We start from the raw sequence: 20,149 nt of genomic DNA, 5'->3' as shown, positions 1-20,149 counted from the left end.
GGGAATATGCAAAGGGGAACTGGCTGGTGGCACCATTTGACCGGTAAGCTCAAGAATACTCAGAGAATGAGCACTTTTTGCTCATAGACAATGTACTGCGGGAGCAGGGAAACAAAGGAAGCTCCTCCCCCAGAGATTTTGTCCTGTTTTGACCTGTTGTAGATGCAACAGTATTTGGCTATCTTTTTTAATCTTCTTCTGGTGCTTTGGGAGTCATGCCAGTTTTGGTGGTATAGGAGTCAGCTGGGTGCTCACAGGGGCAGGTGTACTGCTCTGGCAGTGGTTTCACAGGTGTGATGAGGACTTTTAGGAAGGCAGCACATGGTCAGTGCTGAGTTTTGCCTCTGGCTGGCAGATTTCATTGGGTCCGATGTGGGCACTTAAATGCAGCTAGTTTGCAGCTGGAGTCAGTCTGAGCTGGAAAGTGATGCAGAAATATTCATGGGGGTGAAGCTAAGCTGAGGAAAGTAATTGCTTCAGGACTCTACATCTAAGCATGTAAGTAATAATAACACACCATAAGAAAGAAGAGGGAAGGAATACAATGACTTTAGGATAGACCCAGCCCTGCTGAACCTAAGTTGAGTGGATCTAAACCACCATGCAAGTGTATCTGTCCTGCATGCCTAGACCTGGGATTGTAGGGGCATATGGTTCAGAAAGTCTTAAACTGGTTTTTGCAGTAACCTGTTTAGGCTCAGAGCAATAGTGTTGTGTCTCTTTTTTTTTTTTTCATTAGCTGTTTTATTCTAAATTCAATTTATGTACTTTGCTGTATCTTATTATAGAGTATGTACTTCTGTAGACTTTGAGGTCTTGCTCACTTGAAAGTTCAGTGCTCAGATAAAAAAGGGCATCCTTCTCTTACCATTAGTTATAAACCTGCCATTGACCAGTATGGAGCAAAGTGACTCAAATACCATACTTCCACACACTATATAGGCAAAGGTATTTTTTCCTCCTTATTTGACCACAGGATTAATCTTCCTACCATAAGAAAATGGGAGGGTTTAACTGGCTTTAGAAACCAGTCAGAGGTGGGGCTCTGAGTCAGTTTATAAAATAGTTGCTCACCTGCATATGAGACATTTGAACCGTTGGTGTCTGTGGAAGCTGAGAGATGTGAAATTGCATTGCCGCAGATAACACAGGACTTGCATGTGACTGCAACCACAATGGAACAAGATGGCCTTTTGTCTCAGGTAAGAAAGGTACAGAACAAAGCAAGGCATCTGGGATCTCAACTGGTTACACTGCATGCAGTGCAAAGATGATACTATTTTCTTGAGATACCATTGACTATAATAATTCTGCATAGGATGAAGAAAGTCAGTGCTTCAAGATCTCAATAGCGAAAATTTAAAAATTATAGTAAACCATAGGAAGGAAGCAAAAACTCCTTGGAAAATAAGAACTTATTTACAAAGGGAGTATTTTGAAAATTTAGGGGTTTTCTTAATTTTGGATATGTAATATATGCAACCTTAGAATAAGTATTAAATAACACGGAGGTGTACTTCAAGGTGAAAGATTAATGACAGGGTGTGTTTATGGGAGACAGGTTTGCTGTTCCTTTAACAGCCAGAGCTAGGAGCTGCTTCCCCTCCCCACGTGTCATGCAAAGGGTGGACCTTAACTGGCTGCTACGCCTCTGCTCAGGCTTACTGGGGCAAGCACAGCATAGGCAGTGACACCAAGCACTGCTGGAAACCCCTTTACCTGCCAAGGCTCTACAGCCAGCACTGATCATGGGCTCCCTGTCACTGCGGTTCTGAAGTTCTCAATTCCCAATGAGGATTGCCATTAAGAGACAGGATGGTTTTTCCAGAGATAACGTTGGCCCTTCTGGTTGCAGGAGCTGATCTCTCAAACCTCTCGGCTAGGAGACGGAACTATGTGGCTGAATCCTGAAGGGGAACAGTGGACTTCTCTGACAAAGGTACCACAAAGGAGAATTTCAAAAGGAAACTATAAAAGGGACTTTCCAGCTGGGTGGAGACTGGGTGAAAACAGATAGGGTTCAGCATCTGCCAAACAGTCTAATTAGCTACTCTAACCCTTCCAGTTCCCTCTGTGAAACAAAGTCCCGCTTATCATTTTGATCACTCCACTTACATAGCCTTGCTTCATGTTGAAGTCCTAATGTGGTTTCCTGTCCTTGGCACATGGGAAACAACCTCTGTTTTAACAAGACTAATATCTTTTAAAGGATGGGTTTGAATAGGCTTTCTCTACATATGTCTTGTTAAGGCCCAAGGGCAAAATTACTGCCAGTGTAGATTGTAATAGCTGGGAAATTATGCCATTTATTCTCACAAAGAGTATGGCAGAACGTTGAAGTGGATTTTCAACAGCTGATTTCCTCAATTTGATCCCTTCTCTGGCTTCCACAAAAAACTAGTAGTTTTCAAGGAGACTTCAGACACAACATCTTTCCTCTAGGAAATCAGAGGACTAGATATGCTAGAAAAGTTTTTTGTCCTTCTCTCTAGTTTGAGGCCATTTAGTAATAACTAGGAACTCCCCCTTGTTCTGTTTTGTGACGAGTGAATTTGCTGAGCAACTGTGCTTACAATTTAAGGAACAGCCAACACTTTCTGTTCATTAGTTGAATGGAAAACCCAAAGATGAGAAAATACATCCTAAAATGCAAATCTCTATACATCTGGGGTCATAGGTTCAGAAGAAGACATCAAACATCTAAAATTTTTTAGGCAAAACTCACAATGCTGAAGGGATTTTGGCCATTTGTTATTTATAGCTCTGTGATGTCTAAGCTAAGGCTCCCTGGTCATGACAGGGCACATCGACAAGCCTGAATATTTTGTTCAATCTGTACTGCCTTGTTTGCACTTTGGACTCATCACACAGCATGAAGGTGGGTGCAAGGGACCTGAACCATGACACTGAGTTAAGCCCTTCCAAGAACTGCCTTCTCCAAAGCCAGCCACTGGCAGCATCAGTTATAGGCTCTGTGATTACTGAACATCTTCTGTACCTGCCTCACTTCTGTGCCTTAGGTTTTAGACATGAATACAAGTGCCCTTGATGGTCTGATCCACAGCTACTCTTTGGACTCTTGGCAGTGGTTTGACATCCTTGATTTACACAAACAGTGACCTGCTGTGCAGCTGAACAGCATGAACGTCATTGGTGACTTTTCCTAGAAGGGAATACTTTAGTTGCCTAGAGGCTGATTTTTTCCTGTTTTTTTCATTAGTTTACTTGCTAACTGCCCCCAATCTCAACAACGTATATTCATTAGCCCCGGCTGCATGCGTTAATACATTTAGGTTAAACATTTTGAGAGACATCAAACGGACATATATTCCACAAAGCCTATGAACACTGATGCTCTTCACTTTTTACGAATGGTAAGCCCAGCACACTATTAACACAGTACATACCAAATTGCTCTGCTCAGACCAACTAGAGCAAAAGTCCTACTCTCCTTTCCTGCAGTACCTGTGTCCAACATCTTTCTCAATGGGTCTAATGAGGTCACTGTCGTGCTAATGCCACTTCAGGACAGGCAGTCATCTTTTATAGTAATTTTGCAGTATAGGAGGAGTATAGGTGGAGTCACTACCTGTGCATGGCCCTGTAGTTGTAATAAACGCCTTTTAGGTCTTTTGGAGCAAATTTTTTCTGCTGATTTATATTCCAGCATGTTGTGTCTTCCCCCCCCCCCCTCCTTTTATGGTAAAAGGAGAAGAGATATGAACTCATGTTTGGACTCCAATATGAGATCAGAGCAGCAATATGAGAGGCTAAGAAGTCATGCAGGTCATGAGGTCAGAGACATGGAGTAATATGAAACAGGAAAGCCAAAGGGAACAAACAAGAGTTTCCTATCAGGTGTAAAACGCTGTTTGCATTTCTTATACAAAACAGTGCAAAGAAACTCCAGATGTGAAGAGTTTATGAGGTTCAAAACTAGAGATAAACTTCTCACGAGGAAAAATCAGAGGTGACCTTAGCTCCAGAGGGCAGTTATAACCCTGTAAACGAAAAACACATACAGAGTGCATAGCACGGTGGAAAAGCAAAGCAAAGCGGCAATCTCTTTCTCTGACCTTAAAATCAGTTGGAGGATCAGAGGCCAGCATTTGACTCTGGGAGTACTGTACATTTAAAAGAGCAGGAATATGAGAAAATCATATCCCATAGCCCAGAAGACCAAATATGTGTAATAATTGGATAGGAAGTAATTAGCATGATGATAATTTTATCACTTGCAAAAAGGCTAAGGCATCTTTTCCACGCTGGAAATGTCAAAAGTAAATCTTCTCCCATGCTGGGTCTGAATGTTGTCACTTTATACCGCTAGATTATTAGAGAATTTATTTGCTTCTTATCTATAAGACAAATCCTCATATCATGCTATAGATGTAGAGAAGTCTTTCTGTCTAGTACTTGATATAGATATTAGCAGGAATAAACCTACTGGCCATTTCATAGCTGCATAGAAAATTCAAATAAGTTGTTCATGAGTTGGGTGTTTATCTCTCTTGATCACTTCTGTCTTCTAAATGCTACCTACCTTTAGCACTCATTCCTGTTTTTCGTATGTTTGGTTTTGTTCCTGCAGATAGAATCATCTCTGTGTTACTTACTGACTGTAAGAGTCATACGAGCAAGAAATATCCACCAGGCAGATGTCTGTAAGTATCTGTAGTGCTCTATAGGGTCCCATTCACCTTCACAGGCTACTAGCTAGTCCTGCTTCAAGAAAAAGTGCTTTCTAGATTTCTTCCATGGACAGAGAAAGTCCTCTCATTGGTGTGCTGGTTCCAGCAAGGAACACAGTGCGTTGCTCTTCTTTGCGTCAGCCCTTGTTCTGTGCAGAAGTAACTATTCTATAAAGTCACAGCTGTGCCTATTGCACATATTTCTCTGTGTCCCTAAAGGCAGCAGTCTCTTGAAAGCAAGAAATGCAGAAAGATCTCCCGTGTTATCCTCTGGAGTATATTTATGTAACAAAGAAGACAAAATAGTTGGGATAATGGAGTAAATACTGAAAATTGAGTAGCCTTATTTCAAATTTAGTTTGTCCTCAAAGCTTCCTCAGTGCTAAGTAATACCACAATTCCCCATGAGCCAGCTTTCCCAGATAAAAGCCCATCAGGTATTGTTACATTTTGTAGCTTCTGTTATGCTGGCCTGCAACTAAAATATATGAGAAGATTGTATCTTGACTTATGCAGAAATCAGGAAGCTTTTTTACAGTGTTTTGTTTGGTTTTTTTTTTTTAACATTCTGTTTGGCTAAAAGAGAAACTATCACTTTGTTTCTTTAACCCTTGTTGTGTTTGTCCTGGATTATTTTATCCTGGTCTAAAGTGATTGCTTGATTACACAGAAGGGGGAGAAACCCCTTTGATTTTAACATATTTATTGCATCTCTGATCACATTTATTCAGAGAAGAATCATGTCACTCTGTTTTTTCTCCATTCCTATTACCTAAATTGCAATGTTTGTGTTGGAAAAATATACCATCATGTATCGTAGTGCCCTGCTTTGAAAACAAAACTTTATGTTGTTCAGTTCGTTCTTTCTTCTAGAGCAAATCCTCATTTTAGATGTGTTTTTGTTTTTTAATATACAGTAAGCCAGACTGATTGCTATGTGACTGTGTGGCTGCCAACCGCTTCAAATGACAAATTCCAGACTAAAGCCATCAAGAATTGCAAAGATCCAGTCTGGAACGAAACCTTCTACTTCAGGATCCAGAGTCAGGTCAAGGTACTGAACTGGGACTTCCCTATTGCTGTGACCTAGGGAGCAACTGCCAGGTTTTGTCCTTCTGCAAAGGGGACGTAAGAAATTTTCTAAAGAGGCAAGGAGGGATGCAGAAAGATGTGAGAATAAGACATGTCCTTATGATGGTTTTCCATGACATGAAAGATGATTGTTTCTCTCAGCCATGGGTAGAATATGGCATCTGAGACATCTGTGATTTCATCTCATTCCATCTCATAGGCTGATGCCAACATGGAGTTGATCTCCTCTCCACCTCCTTCCCTTCTTGTCCTTTTTACGTCCTCTCATGCCTCACAACTCTTAAAACAGTTGTCCCCAGGACCTCCTGCTTCTGATAAAACCTTACACATTTCTAAAGTCCTTCCTTTCCTTTCCCAGAATATGCTGGAGCTGGCACTCTATGATAAGGATGTCATTACTCAAGATGACCATCTCTTCACAGTGTACTTTGATATAGCCAAACTTTCCCTTGGAGAGGAAGTCTTCATGCACTTCAAGTGTGATTCACAGGTGAGGTCTGAAATAAGAAATGGAATTGCTTGGCAAGAATGTTTGTCTGCTTTTCTGTCTAAAATGTTGTTTGTAAAATTTCTCTTTTTTTCTTCTTGTATATGGGCTGCCCAGCCACGTAAAGGAAGTTACTTTTCAGTCTGACATGATCTGTAGGCACACTGAAGGGTTTGATATTGGCCACAGAGGCTCATGAATTTCAGGTGTCTTGGCAAAATTCTTACTTTGCTAAGATTGCCCCAGTTGAGGATTGAGGAGGGTGTCCATGCCAGTACTTGATGCTTTTCTCATACCATATTACTTAACCTAGTAATTAGGAAGTAATAACTCTGTGATCAGAACTAAGTGTCAAACCAGACTAGTTCCTGATTATGGACTGTGGCATGGGTGTTTAGATAAGGTTTCTAAGCCATGCCTCTCAGCTTGGCAGCAAGAAATAATCCTATTTTGAATGTCCAGGGAGACTGAAAGTTGTACATCTCACCTCCCAGTATGTTCTGTCTATCATTCTCCTTTTCCAGTTTTCTCCTAGCCTCTTGTGCGTGTCATGCACCATTCAGTTGAGGAATTACCTTATCTATATGCTCCCGAACTCCACCTTGTAGTTCATTGTCTTTAAATACCTTATTTGAGAATTTCTTTCTTTGCAAAATACCAGAGGGGTAGTGTGTGGACTTCCACTAACCCTTGGTGAAGTTAAAATTCTGGCTAGTTGTAACCCACCTAACCACTATTTGAGTGGTTACAGGTGCCATATTCAAGCCTTTTGTTATAGTATTCACACAGCTACAGCAGTTAGAGCTCATACACTTCAAGCCTTTGTAAATTTTTTTCTCCTGTATTATTAACTTTTTGTTGTCTTTAATTCAGTGGGTAATTTGAGCAACTAAGCAACCCATAGCATGGTCTCACTTCACTGTTCATCATCTCTTTGCCTCCACTTTCGTTTTCCTCTTGCCTGTGCTTTCTTCCCCCTAGGGATTATACTCTTTTCTACCCCTCCACAGTTCAGGCCTTAATGTCAGATTTACCTCTGACCCAAAGCCCTCAACATGTTGCCAAACAAAGTGATTCTCCTCTTCCATAGCTGCTTTGTATGTCACCATTTCTCTTCCCTAGACGGATTGGTCCCTTCGGCCGATCCCCTTCTTCTCTCAGAGACAGCATCTCTGCCTAGGTCTGTCCCTTGTGCCCCACAGAAGCAGGCAAGCCAAACATTTGTCAAAAATGGCTATCACAGCCATCCACAAGCTTCCTATCAATAAAGAATCTTGAGGCTCAAGACACACAGATGCGAAGTGGTAGGTACTTCTATTTTAAATGCTCTGCCAGTCACATATAATGCATGCGTACCTATACGATGAGAATGAGAACTTGTATTATGAAGACTTCCAGTAAACTAGTGCCAAAAACATTTTTCTTTCTTCATTTTCCAGAGACAAGAGGAGTTAGAGGTGGGATTTGCCTTGGATAATATGTGAGTAAACTTGAAATGCAACATAACCTGTAGCAAAAAGAAACAACAATTTAGAGACATGAAATAATCTAGTCTAATTGTCTGCAGTGCATCATTCCTTGATGATGCTGTTGATGAACATGGTTTCCCAAGGAATCTGTGTTATGAGCTGTGTAATAAATTGGTGCATGCCAGAATGACCTCCCATGAACTTCAGGGAGACAGGAAAAGCATCCTAAAACCTTTTCTTTGTCTAGTGCAGTGAATATTATTTAAGACCAAAATATTGCTAATTTGTTATGCAATATTGTTTGTGTTTGAGATCAGCGTGAGGGTTCACCTCCCTTGAAAGCACAACATGGAATAATGCACTGGATTTCTGATTTATAGCTTTTACTGTCCCATCCTACCACAAACTGTAATTTTTTAAAAAAATGGATTCCATGAAACCATCGATGGACTCAGCTTGGGGCTTGGTATAAAATCACTACATGTTTTGGCCTTGCAGAACCTTTGAGGTTTTTTTTGCTTAACTCCAGGACTGGATGAGCCAGTAGGATGACAATTGTGCCTTGACAGAGTACAGTGAGAAAACTTGTACCATGACTCTCCTGGGACTTTTCTTTCAAATCCAATGTGCAGCTAAAAATAAACAAGAGGAAGATCAGGAGAAGGGTGTGGCTCATGAACTATACTGTAATTTTAGTGAGTTAATATAAATGTATTTTTCTGTTTCCTAGTTCAGGTCCTCCTGAAACCATCATTACTAATGGAGTACTAGTGGTGAGTGTTGTATTTCATAATCTTTCTTGTCCTGTTGCCACACTTGTTTCACTTGACTCAAAGTCATAGTACAACATACCCTTTGACTGAGCAAACCCAGCACCGAAACACTGCCATTTCCCACTTCATCACAACACATCCTTGTGGAAGGCACTGCTGGAGAGGCTGAGGCTGGAATAGCAGGGAGATCCCCCATGCCAACATCCCGTTGCTGTTGCAAGGGCGACACATGGAAGTGGTTTACATCTGAGACATCAGTGCAGCAGTGAATTCTTCCTTAGAAGAATTCTTCCTGAAATTCCCGTATTGCCGAAGCGATGGCACACATCATTTCCTGCCTTCATAACTGTGGTTCTTGCACAAGGACTTTCCAACCATGACATTTGCTCATTTATTAGCTTTGCTTCCTCATTATTTTTGTCTAAATCAGTCTTCTGAATCTCTGTTGGGATCCTCAGAGTGCTGTTTTTCACTTTACCCTTATCTTCTCCCTTCTGTAAGCCATATTCATTCACCCTGCACCCCTACCTTGTCCTGGTTGCATCCCATTTAGATTAGGAACAGAATGTCAGACTGGAAAATTCTCTGTCATAAGGTATTTTATTGTTCATATCTCTTACAGTCTCGCAAAATCTGCTGCTTAGAAGTTCAGGTGGTTGAGAAGAAGAAGAAAAAGGAGAAAAAGTCTTTATCAAGTAAGGTTGTTTCTCCAGCAGCTATTTTTAGCTGATGTGCTAATATTGTGAAGACAGTTGGATTAATGTAAGAATGAAAAAAACCCAATAAATCCAAAATATGAGAACAGCCTTGTGATAGTCTCTGCATGAATCTTTGTTACCAATTTTGATGATAAAACTACTCTGTGTCTGCTTTTATGTTGCTTCCTTAGAGAAACAATTCTCCTTTAGAGTGCAAGGCTCTTATGAGGGCACCCAAGACATTATGCTGGGATCTGATCTGGTCTTCAGCTCCTCCTCTCCTGCCAAATTCCACTATGCCAGATACAAGCAGCCAACGCTGGATGTTACACTACCAGGGAAGAAACGACCTCCCTCCTTAGTATGTTACAACTGAGCTTTATAAAACATAGTAATGGCATATAAAATATCAAGAACCATATATAGTAACATTAATTGGCATTGTGGACAGATAGTAACATTCCTTACAATATAAACTTCAATGTATTTGTATTTTGTCAGTGCTCACGTGTTCGTGATATAGGCTCTCCAAACGTGGAACTTCATTCCATTCCAAGTGGAGAAAACATGATCTTAGCAGAGGTGAGTGCCTGCTTTTGTGTAGGAGAGGCTGAGAAACCTGAATGTGAAAGTCTGCAGCCCCCTAATGATTACCAGGGGGGCTGATTCTGACAATGAAAGCCTGCAGACAAAAATGACACAACCAAACAGTGGTAGATCTTTTGGCAATTCATTCAGCTTGTGCCTCGTTCTATTTGAATGGATGTGGGAATATGGAGCATCTTGTTACTACACCCTGATCTTACTTCATGCTAAATTTTGAGGCTCTGTTTTGAGAAAAACACACCCATGGGGCACCTGAACTGTCTGAGGTAGCTTCAGTCTCCTGCTGATTCTGACCATGCTTTGCAAAGCACTTTTAGATTCATGGTTAAAAAAAATCCGTATAGAATGAAAGGACCACGACTGTTCTGGGGTACAAGCCACAGAAAGGGAGAAGCAAATGCTGCTGTGTAGAATGGTATTGTGGCTGCAGCCTGACTGTCTACCTAAGAGATGTACTGTTAGTAAAAATGGGTAAGGTGTATATTATCATTACTCTGTAAACAGCAGTTATCCTCAGATGTTACATTTACTAGAAAACATTAGGAATTACTTAACAGCCTCCCTTTTGGTAAAACACTACAGTCAATTCACATACACTGCTGGATTATTCAATTATGCATTGCTAGAATGGCACAAGCTAAAATTCCTCCTGAGGCTGCAGAGGTGAAGTGCTAAAGCAGGTTGTCACACTCACATTGTTCACATTCTTGCTTTCCAGGATAAAGAATTTGATTTATATGCGAAGGCAGAAGACTGGTAAGAGACTTGGCCACTCTTGGAGATTAACTTGTACTTTGCTGAACTCACCTCACCCTTGGCTCTTTACTAACGAGGAGGAGGAACTCACAGTAGGACAATAGGTTATGTGATCAAGTGATGTGATGCTCACATGAGCTGAAAGCAACTATATATAATGTAGTGTAATACGTGCAGATAACCCATACTGAGACATGAATAATGATAAAGATGCATAAAATAGAAAAAATAATATTACAAGCCAATCATGCTAACTAGTGTTATGCTCAGCATAGTCTTTCAGCATTTCTATAACACTGTGCAAGAGCATGGCTGATCACCTAGTACTGTTGACCATGAAGTATGTAAACTTTTCTGCCAAATTCAAGACAAATATTAGAAGTTTTTACTAGCAGCTCTCAGTGCAGGCTAAAATATGAGATAATACAGACAGCAGATGTCTCAGAAATTAGCTGCAGAATTGTCTTTCCTCAGGTTTTCTTTTGATAGCTGCTTAGAAATTTAGTAGTCCCTTTTTCTATGATTCTTTCATGCTGCATTGTATACCTGCTTTGGAATTTAGAAAAGGGTTCTCCTGCAAATGTGGTACTTTGTGGATCTGATTTATTTTATTGTACTGGAAACTCTGAGCTTGTCTACCAATAATAGAATGGAATATTCCTTTTTTCTGATCTCTGCTCCAGCCCAGACCACCTTGATGTGCGTTTAGGGTTTGATCTCTGCATGCAGGAACAAGACTTTCTATGCAAAAGGTGGAATTACGTTGCTCCTGCTCTGAAGAAGGTCTTGCAGCTGCAACAGGATCTGCTGAACCACGAGGTCTGTCATGCAAATATTCAAAACCTCTGAGTGCTTAGCAGAGAGGGCATAATGGCATAATATGACCTCTTTTTCTTCCCAGCTAAATTTTTTCCTGGTCTTTCCTCATCTTAAAACTTATGTACACCTTCAATAATTCCATACCTCTGAAATTATCCTGCTGTTTGTGCCCCTTGCTGTTGCTGTCCTGATTTTAACCCTTCTCCTTCTACCCCTTCATTGCAAGCCTGGCTAGATATTCCTTATAGAGAAATGGCTTCTTCCACATCATTACCCTATGATTGTTATCCTTTTCGATAATCCTTCTCCTCTCTTCGACCTGTGAGATTTCTTTTTAATTCCTGCCTTTTCAACTGTTTTTTTTTCCTCACTGTCTCTTTTTTGGTTAGAATGAACGCATTTTTTTTTGTTTTTTACCAAACATCTCTGTTGAACACATTGGAGACAAGTGTCAGATGCCTCAGCAAAAATTGTCATTGCTTTTATTCCTGTTCTCCTTTATGAAATGAATGGTAGCCTATATTTCAGTAGAAATCATTTAGAAGGAAATCTGTGTCTGGGCACATGTGGTGGTGTCAGGCTTTATGTATCATGAGGTCTCTGCTGAGAGCCCCAGTCAGCTGCAGATCACTGTGCCAGCCCTTTCTGTCCATGTGTTGCACAGACCCCAGTGGTGGCCATCATGACTACAGGAGGAGGGATGAGGTCCTTAACAGCACTGTATGGCAGTCTGCGGGGACTCAAGAAACTCGGTGTCTTGGACTGTGCCACGTACCTGACTGGCTTGTCTGGTACTACATGGTAAGTAGGACTGGGCAGCTCTTGGCCGGAGTCTTCCTGGTGACTCCGATGTGCTGAAGTAGGCTGGGGCTAATGTACAGGAGTCTATCTATAATATCTTCTCACCAGTCCTACTTTTATGATCTTCTTCCAAAATTGACAGATTAAAGTCTTATTGTGGAGGAAAGTCACGTACTTTGCAAAAACACAAAAACAAGCCTTCTTCTAAGAACGGTTTATGGAAAATCGCTCAAACTGTTTTGGCAGGGATGATGACTGTGACTTCAAAGGGAACATGACAGTTTCTTAGGGAACTGAAGACAGGAAAGCTTAATTTCAAATCAAGAACTTGAAATAGAAACATAAAATGTGGCTACTGCTTATTTCAAACCTCGGTGTGCTTTTTTCCTCTCTTCGATACGTATTTCCTCTTCCTAGGACCATGTCAAACTTGTACAGAGATGCTGACTGGTCACAAAAGGATCTCGACAAGCAAATCAGTGAGGCTCGAAAACATATGACAAAAAGCAAAATAAATTCCCTTTCCTTGGAGTATTTGAAGTATTACAAAAAGCAGCTGTGCCAACGGAAAAGAGAGGGCCGCAGAACAACTTTTATAGACCTCTGGGGTCTTGTCCTGGAGTCTTTGTTGCATGATGGGGTACAGTATGTCATAAAGCAGCATTTACAGGGCTTACAATTTTCGGAAAATTTGTTTCTGGAGAAGATATTTTTCTGTTTCCTCTGAGAGCAGTAGTTCGTTACGAGACTGTGTGTGTACAAATGCATGGCCATTTCCAAAACATTTGGTGCCAGCCTCTTATATACTCACACACTGTGGAAATCAACATTCTTGCTTGTGAGATTTTGGATGTGTTTTTCTGAGAAAACTCCAAGACTAACATTCTGAAAAAAATATTATGATTTAATTTTTTTGCATATTCTGCAAATTAGTTATTTAGAAATAACAAAACTGCGGACTTTATGCACACCCTGAAAGGTGTTAAAAAACAGACCTGCAGACTTTTGAAAGATGTGAGAGGTCTTACATAAACTTGCAGCATAATGAATTAAGATGTTTTATACCAAAAGTATTGCTTTCTGCTCTTCATTACTTCCCTTCACTTTCATCTTAATGAATCATCAAATAATCTGTCATCAAATTGCATGTCTGCAGGTATTTCAGATGCTTATGGGAATTTTGAAAAATATGGAACATTTCAGAATATAAGCCCAGCACATATTATACATTAGAGGCACAAATTTTTTTGCCCTACAAGCTTAGATGCAGAGAAAATGTTCCCATGCTAATTTTTGTCTCAGTTTAACCATATTTCTGGAATCACAGAAAGACAACCATAGACTCTCTGATCAGCAACGGGCCATTGATCATGGTCAGAACCCACTTCCAATCTATACTGCAGTCAATGTCAAGAACAACTATAGCACTCTGGATTTCAAAGGTAATTAAGAGACTTCTGAGAGTCATTTGTCTTTGTATTTAAGGTGATAAATCCTGGGACTGTCTTTTTAGATAGCCTAAACCCTCCCCCCTCATTTAAAGACCAGAACCTTGGCTGATGTGTGTTCATATAATGTCCTTGTGGTCAGGTAAAAGTGTGACTGCCTGTGCAACAGACTCAAAAACATTCCAAAGCCTTTTCATGTTCATGAGTTTTCATTTGTACCTTGCTTACAACTCATTGCTATAGGTCTGAAATATTAGAATTAACTACGAAAATTATTTTGACGGCTGTAGTAGAACATTGCTTCCTTCTTTGTGTTCTTTTTCACAGAATGGGTGGAGTTCACCCCATATGAGGTGGGATTGCAAAAATATGGAGTTTTTGTTCGCACTGAGGATTTTGGAAGTGAGTTCTTCATGGGACGATTGATGAAGAAGGTCCCTGAATCCAGGATCTGCTTCTTGGAAGATAAGCTATCAAAAACATCAAATTATTTCATTGTTTGTTTTGTTGGGGGTTTTTTGTTTTTTATTTCTGAGCTATATAAACTAAGCACTAATAAAGTATTGGTGCATGAATAACAGGGCAGTTTTACCAGAGAGGATAAATATCTCATAACTGAATTAATATTTACTGCAATGGATTCAGTTTACAGTAAAAAAGAAAATTTTAAATGACAGTCAAATATTTACATTTTTAAAGTTAGTTTTGAATAATAATAAAGTATTGTTTCCAGCCTAACAATAAGGTAGTCAGTATTTCATGTGCTCCCTATAGACATTTTACATAGCCTTCATGTTGATTCTCCACTGCATTGGGGTGTGTTTGGGCATACCAGGCCCCCTCTGGTCCAGAGAGTCTTTTGGCCACATGTCACTGCCCCTAGTCTCCACACTGCCCAGGTAAGACTGGAGGGAAAACGGCACAGCCATACTCAAACCAAAACATTTCTGCTGTTGACTTAAGTAGAGTGTGGATATGTGTTTTCCAGACAAAGAGAGAAGCTGTCAGCTTGTGACTGATTTGAGATGCAAACTTTTCTTTGACTGGCCATTTCACTTAGCAGGAAGGAGTATGTACCGTACTATTTTAGCCTCAGTCTGTGCTGCATGTGCATACATGTGCACTTGCTGAATCAAAAAACAGCAAGAACTTGTACCCTAAGGGGTAACCAAAGAAATTGCTTCTCAAGCTCAAAAATACATGGTCAAAACAGATGCCTCAATGTGTTAACAGGCTTATTCGCAAAAAGAGAATCCTACAAACTCAGAGGCTACAAGATCATTAGCCCTTATCAATATAATTTCTCATTAAATCTCTCAGATTGCAACCTTTCATCTGTTTTTTTTATAAAAGCTTCATGATACTTGGATTTTTTTCCTAAAAACTTTAAATCATATTATTTCAAAAAGATCTCCAGCCCTAAATACCATAAAACAAACTCTGGATATCATAAAAAAGGTTTAAAAATCAGCAGCCAAATTAAAATTACACCTCACCCTTTTAAAATAAACTATGGAAAAGCATAAACTTCACAAATTTCATCCCATGATAACAGTTTTGAGATTCACTATAACAGTTTTGAGATTCATGATATGTGAATGTTTGAATTAGAAAGCTCTTTCCTTTTACAGGCATGTGGAGTAGTTTGTTTTCATTCAATGTGTTGTATATCTGGAATTTGTCCCATTCGTCAGAAGATTTCTGGCACAGGTGGACCCGGGACCAAATTGACAATATAGGTAAGTGATCATACTTTTTCCTTATTGTGTATTTATTGTTAGATGGACTTGATGTTAGATGTCTCATACTGCAAAGCACATCTGAAAAATTTAAAAATCTCCAGTCCTGTGATCTATGAGGGCTCAACACTTATGTTGGTAGATTATTAAAATGTTCAGAAATAATAAGATTGATCTGTAAATTATTAATAAAGCAAAATGATTTTGACTGCTTCAAGTAGGAGCTTGGTAATACAAAGAAGGACAACAGTTGTCCTTTTCCAAAGCCTGAATTCATTCTGTTCCACAAATGTGTGTATGTCTGGAGCAGATTTTCATTGCTGCCTGATACCAGATCTTGTTTTTTTTATCCAAGTCTGGATTGTGTATGGAAGTTATTTGAGTAGTAAGAGTAGCTTTTTATTTTCTTTTTCATTTGGTCATTTGTACTTGTTATCCTTTTCATCCTAGGCCTTTTAAATAGAGAAAGCACTAGCTTTTATTACTTACCCTGACTTCTTGAGTCATGACTTTGCTCTAGGCAGATAGAACTTAACAGCTTTTTCCTGTGCAGAGGAGGAACCTCTCCTACCACTGAAGCCGCACGAGCTGCAGACTCGTCTGTTCACCCCTCCTGGCCCCCTCAGCAACGCTCTTCGTAGTGCTCTCACTGACCGCCTCTGCATTTCCCAGGAGCACAACTTCCTAAAGGGTTTCCATATGCATAATGACTACCTGGACAACACGCACTTCTGCAGATGGAAAGGTAAAAGTAGACCTGTGTGCCTAGAGAGAGAATAAACAAAGTGAATAAAAGAAAACACCAAATTTGATATTAGATTAGAAGGCAGATTTGGGCAGAATCACTATTAGATCAATCTATGATTGGCCATGTTTCAGGACGTAATATGGTGTAGTGTTGAGCTACATACCAATGGTTTGCTGGTGGCACACCTCCTCAGGCTGGGCCACCAGGTCCTGCTAGTGGCTCTCCTTTCCTCTGTTCAAAGACGCACTCAATGGAGAAGCATAATAAACCCCCTTCATGAATGTTGCTACTGTCCAGAACTGCATGTGACTGGAGCTGAGAGGGCAGAAGAGAAGGGATCTGGCAAATCTCCCTTCCCCAAAGATGGTAAACCAGTTAGGGCTATGTGGCCATGGTGTAAGGGTGGAAAACAGGCTAACTAGTTTTGCACTATTGCACTTACAGCAAGAAAAATCTTTCCTTTTAGATACTGTGTTAGACACATTTCCCAACCAGCTGACACAATCAGATGAATTCCTGTCTCTGGTAGATACTGGATTTTTCATCAATACAAGCATAATGCCACTTTTAAAACCAGAGAGAAAGGTGGACGTCATCCTGCATTTAAATTATAGTGCAGGATCCCAGATACAGGTGAGAGTAATTGAAGCAGTCCTTATTTCTTCTTCAGCATGTGTATACCTAAAATTTTTTAACACTTAGGTGCTTTCTATGTTGCTCTTACTAAAAGTCTTAACCACTAACATTTTTAGCCTAATGCTGCAGTGTGATACATCATTTATAGGCTGTACCTATTGTCTTTTTCTTCTTGTATGATACAACTGTATTGTGCTAAGACTCAGAAAAATCAAAAGCCTTCTCTCCAGTTACACAGTGCTTTCCAACAGGGGTTTCAGAGCTTTCACATAACAAGTTTGGAAAATGTCTGCTTTGTTGCTGGACGCCAAGACTTCCTGAGCCCTGTAATCCTATTTTAAGTCTTAATACTGCTTTGTTCCTTCATTCAGGCTTTGGATCAGACCTGCAAGTACTGCTCTGAGCAGGGAATCCTTTTTCCCAGGGTGGACTTGAGTGAAGAAGACAGGAAAAAGCTGAAGGAGTGTTACCTCTTTGATGGTGCTGAGACTCCAGGAGCACCAATACTGTTATTTTTCCCACTAATTAATGATACTTTCCAAAAATACAAAGCACCAGGTAAGTAATCAAACATGTTACAAAACATGGACAGTCTATTAAAAGGAATATATTTAATACTCCAACTCTTGAACTTCACTGTTGGCTCTTTTCAGTACATCAAACCTCTCTGCTGCTAAAAGTTACTTTTTTTACCATGTCAGATTCAATACCAGGGCTATGCTGTTTCAGTCCCTAAGCTATTTAGCTTACAAGTAATTAGTTTGCAGGTAACTTTGATGTACCATGTAAGTCTCGGGTAGACATGTGTAAGAGTAATAATCACCATTTTCTTTCCCTTCATGTGAAGCAGCTGATATTCACCTGATCCAGGGACTGAAGTGTCAATTTTAATAAGAATTATGTGGTGGGATTTTTTTAAATTAAACATAAATGAGTAATTTAGATTGCGAACTCTCTCTTTGGAGAGAAATCTTCTTTCCCTCCTCTGTTAAGAGTATACTTTTTTATGAGCAGAGTAACTCCCTTCTCTCAGCAGTGATTCTCGCTCCTTTCTCCTAGGTCAGAAACGCTCAGAGTCAGAGATGGAAGATGGCAAAGTTGATCTCTATGGCTGCTGTTCCCCTTATTCAACATATTCAATTCAATACACTGAGAAGGCGTATGACCGTCTGGTTCAGCTGAGTGAATACAACATCCTGAATAATGAAGACCTCATTAAGCAGGCCTTGCGCACAGCAGTGGCACGGAAAAGGCAGATAAAGAAGTAATGTCAGACAAGGGGGGGATGCTTTTATGTCCCTTAACTTGCAGAGAGACTGAAGCTCTCTTACTATTAGCCAGCAGGCTGCAAAGGATTCCTGCTCAACCTTATTAAATGGTAATCTCAGATGAACAAAAAAGAGACTGAAGAGAAACTTTTTTCTCCAAAGAATTTCACTGCAGTAATTCATTGCAATTCAGCAACAACAGTGAAGTATGTGTCATTGTGCGGTACAGAGGATGGGCAGCCACAAAGAAGAAGGTGCTAAGATGATAATAAACATGGTGCTAGTTGCCTTGAGAAAGAACTTTAAATGTTTAAGTTTAATGTGCTCAGGGCAGACCGCATTAAATGCATACTTTATGAACTCAGCTTGTGTTTTGCGTTTGCAAGGTGGTGGTGAGACAAACAGCGTGGCACATTGCATGCAGTGAGAGAGAAAGAAAGGCACAGGCCACATGGAGAGCAGCATTGTGGAAAGGGACCTGGGGGTCCTGCTCAGCAAGTTGAATCTGAGTCAGCAGTGCCCTGGCAGCCAGGAGGGCCAACCGTGTCCTGGGGGGCATCAGGCAAAGCATCACCAGCCAGTTGAGGGAGGTGATTGTCCTGCTCTGTTGTGCACTGGGGTGGCTTCACATCGAGCACTGCGAGCAATTTTGGATGCCACAATGTAAGAAAGATATGAAGCTATTAGAAAGTGTCCAGAAGAGGGCTAAAAGACGGTGAAGAGTCTTGAGGGGAAGCCATATGAGAAGTGGTTGAGGTCACTTGGATTGTTCAGACTAGAGAAGAAAAGAAAACAGAGGGTCAGGCTAACGTGGAGAATTTTACCTCTACTTTCCCAACAAAAAGATGAAGATATCCACAGTGTGCTTGGCTGAGTCGTGTCACTCTGAAGCTTTAAATAGCATCATCAGTCTGGCAGAGGGAGTGGGACAGTGTTTCTGCAATGACACGCCAGCCAAGGACAATAGTGCTCTGTGCAGCTCTCTGTTTTAGACTACAGGGAAGAAGAAGTGTCAGTGGTTGGGAGGGGTGTCTGGGAAATGCCTGCCTTGTTCCTGAAAGGGAGCTCTCTGGATATAGTTATGCTTTTATTTCTGTCCTGCTGACAAGTTGCAGATATAACAGTGTGGTTCATCCGGGGTAGATTCTCGAAAGATATTTTTTGTGGATTACGAACAGGTTCTGGCTCTCAGCTCTTTTTCACTTTACATTTATTCTCCCAGAATTAAAGTCTAAGAATTGATCTTCTGGTAGTCAGGTTGGACTGATCTTTTCATGACCAGTTCACTTTCTTTACACAGTAAGTGTGCACATCTCAAAGAATGGTTCTTACAACTACAAGCATGTCAGGTGTAATTTCCTTGCAGAGTATCACTCATGCTTCCAGCTTTAGCCCTTCACATGCCAGTGGGGAGCTGGGTATCTCCCCTGTGGTTCTGTGCTTACCTTTTCTTCTAGGATCCTACTCTCCCTGCCCCCTCCCTCCCCCCAAATGGATAGACTTTTTGAAACCACTCTGGTAATTTAAAAAAATGTCTCATTTTAGACATTTTCTGGGGCACGGTATCACTCAGTCAGGCTTATCTCAAGATTCAACAAGCTTGAAGGAGGCTTTTTACACCTTTCACATGTGAAACCCAAAGAGGAATTTCAACAAGTTGAAATAAGGCAATAAATAAGGTTGAAAGGTCTTAGGAGATGTGAAGAAGGCCTTCAAAGCTGTTGCAGGCTAAAACTAAGCCTAGAGTGATATATAGGTTTTTTCATCCTTTGCCTTTGCACTCCTTGTTTGCAAGTACATGATAAGCCTTTAGCAAAACTTTGGGGGACAGTTTTCTGGGCTTTCCCAGTCTTGCTTGCTAAATGGTCCTACCACCCTGCACTTCTTTAGTAAGTCTGTTTTATAGCATGGAGCTCTTGAATTGTTTAGCTCTGATTAGCTCCTACTATACCATGGAAGAACAAAGTAAAATAGCAAATGCAGTTTTGTATTTTCACTAGATTATACATGTATCTTATTTCTTTCCATGACTTATAAAGCCCAGAATTGCCATCAGATCATCTTGTTAGACTTGCTAGATGTCAGACCTGTTACCTGTCATGCAGCTACTTAAATGTT

General features: G+C 40.4%; 1 protein-coding gene across 1 annotated transcript; it reads left to right on the top strand.

Annotated features, from left to right (window-relative positions):
• Positions 1–1,852: 1,852 nt before the first annotated feature.
• On the top strand, positions 1,853–18,036 carry LOC116787831 (cytosolic phospholipase A2 epsilon-like). The gene is made up of 20 exons (XM_032689789.1): positions 1,853–1,939; positions 4,592–4,664; positions 5,609–5,745; positions 6,142–6,273; positions 7,710–7,750; positions 8,470–8,512; positions 9,135–9,207; positions 9,402–9,571; positions 9,712–9,792; positions 10,535–10,572; positions 11,256–11,391; positions 12,056–12,192; positions 12,610–12,832; positions 13,520–13,634; positions 13,968–14,103; positions 15,270–15,379; positions 15,933–16,124; positions 16,594–16,760; positions 17,135–17,321; positions 17,823–18,036. Exons 1-20 carry the CDS (start codon positions 1,895–1,897, stop codon positions 18,029–18,031), a joined length of 2,445 nt encoding a protein of 814 aa, XP_032545680.1. The 5' UTR covers positions 1,853–1,894; the 3' UTR covers positions 18,032–18,036.
• The last annotated feature ends 2,113 nt before the right edge of the window (positions 18,037–20,149 follow it).

The sequence above is a fragment of the Chiroxiphia lanceolata genome, chromosome 6 (assembly GCF_009829145.1).
Source record: "Chiroxiphia lanceolata isolate bChiLan1 chromosome 6, bChiLan1.pri, whole genome shotgun sequence".
Lineage (NCBI taxonomy): Eukaryota > Metazoa > Chordata > Aves > Passeriformes > Pipridae > Chiroxiphia > Chiroxiphia lanceolata.
The sequence above is the reverse complement of the archived record's forward strand: the minus strand, read 5'-3'. Positions and strand labels throughout refer to the sequence as shown.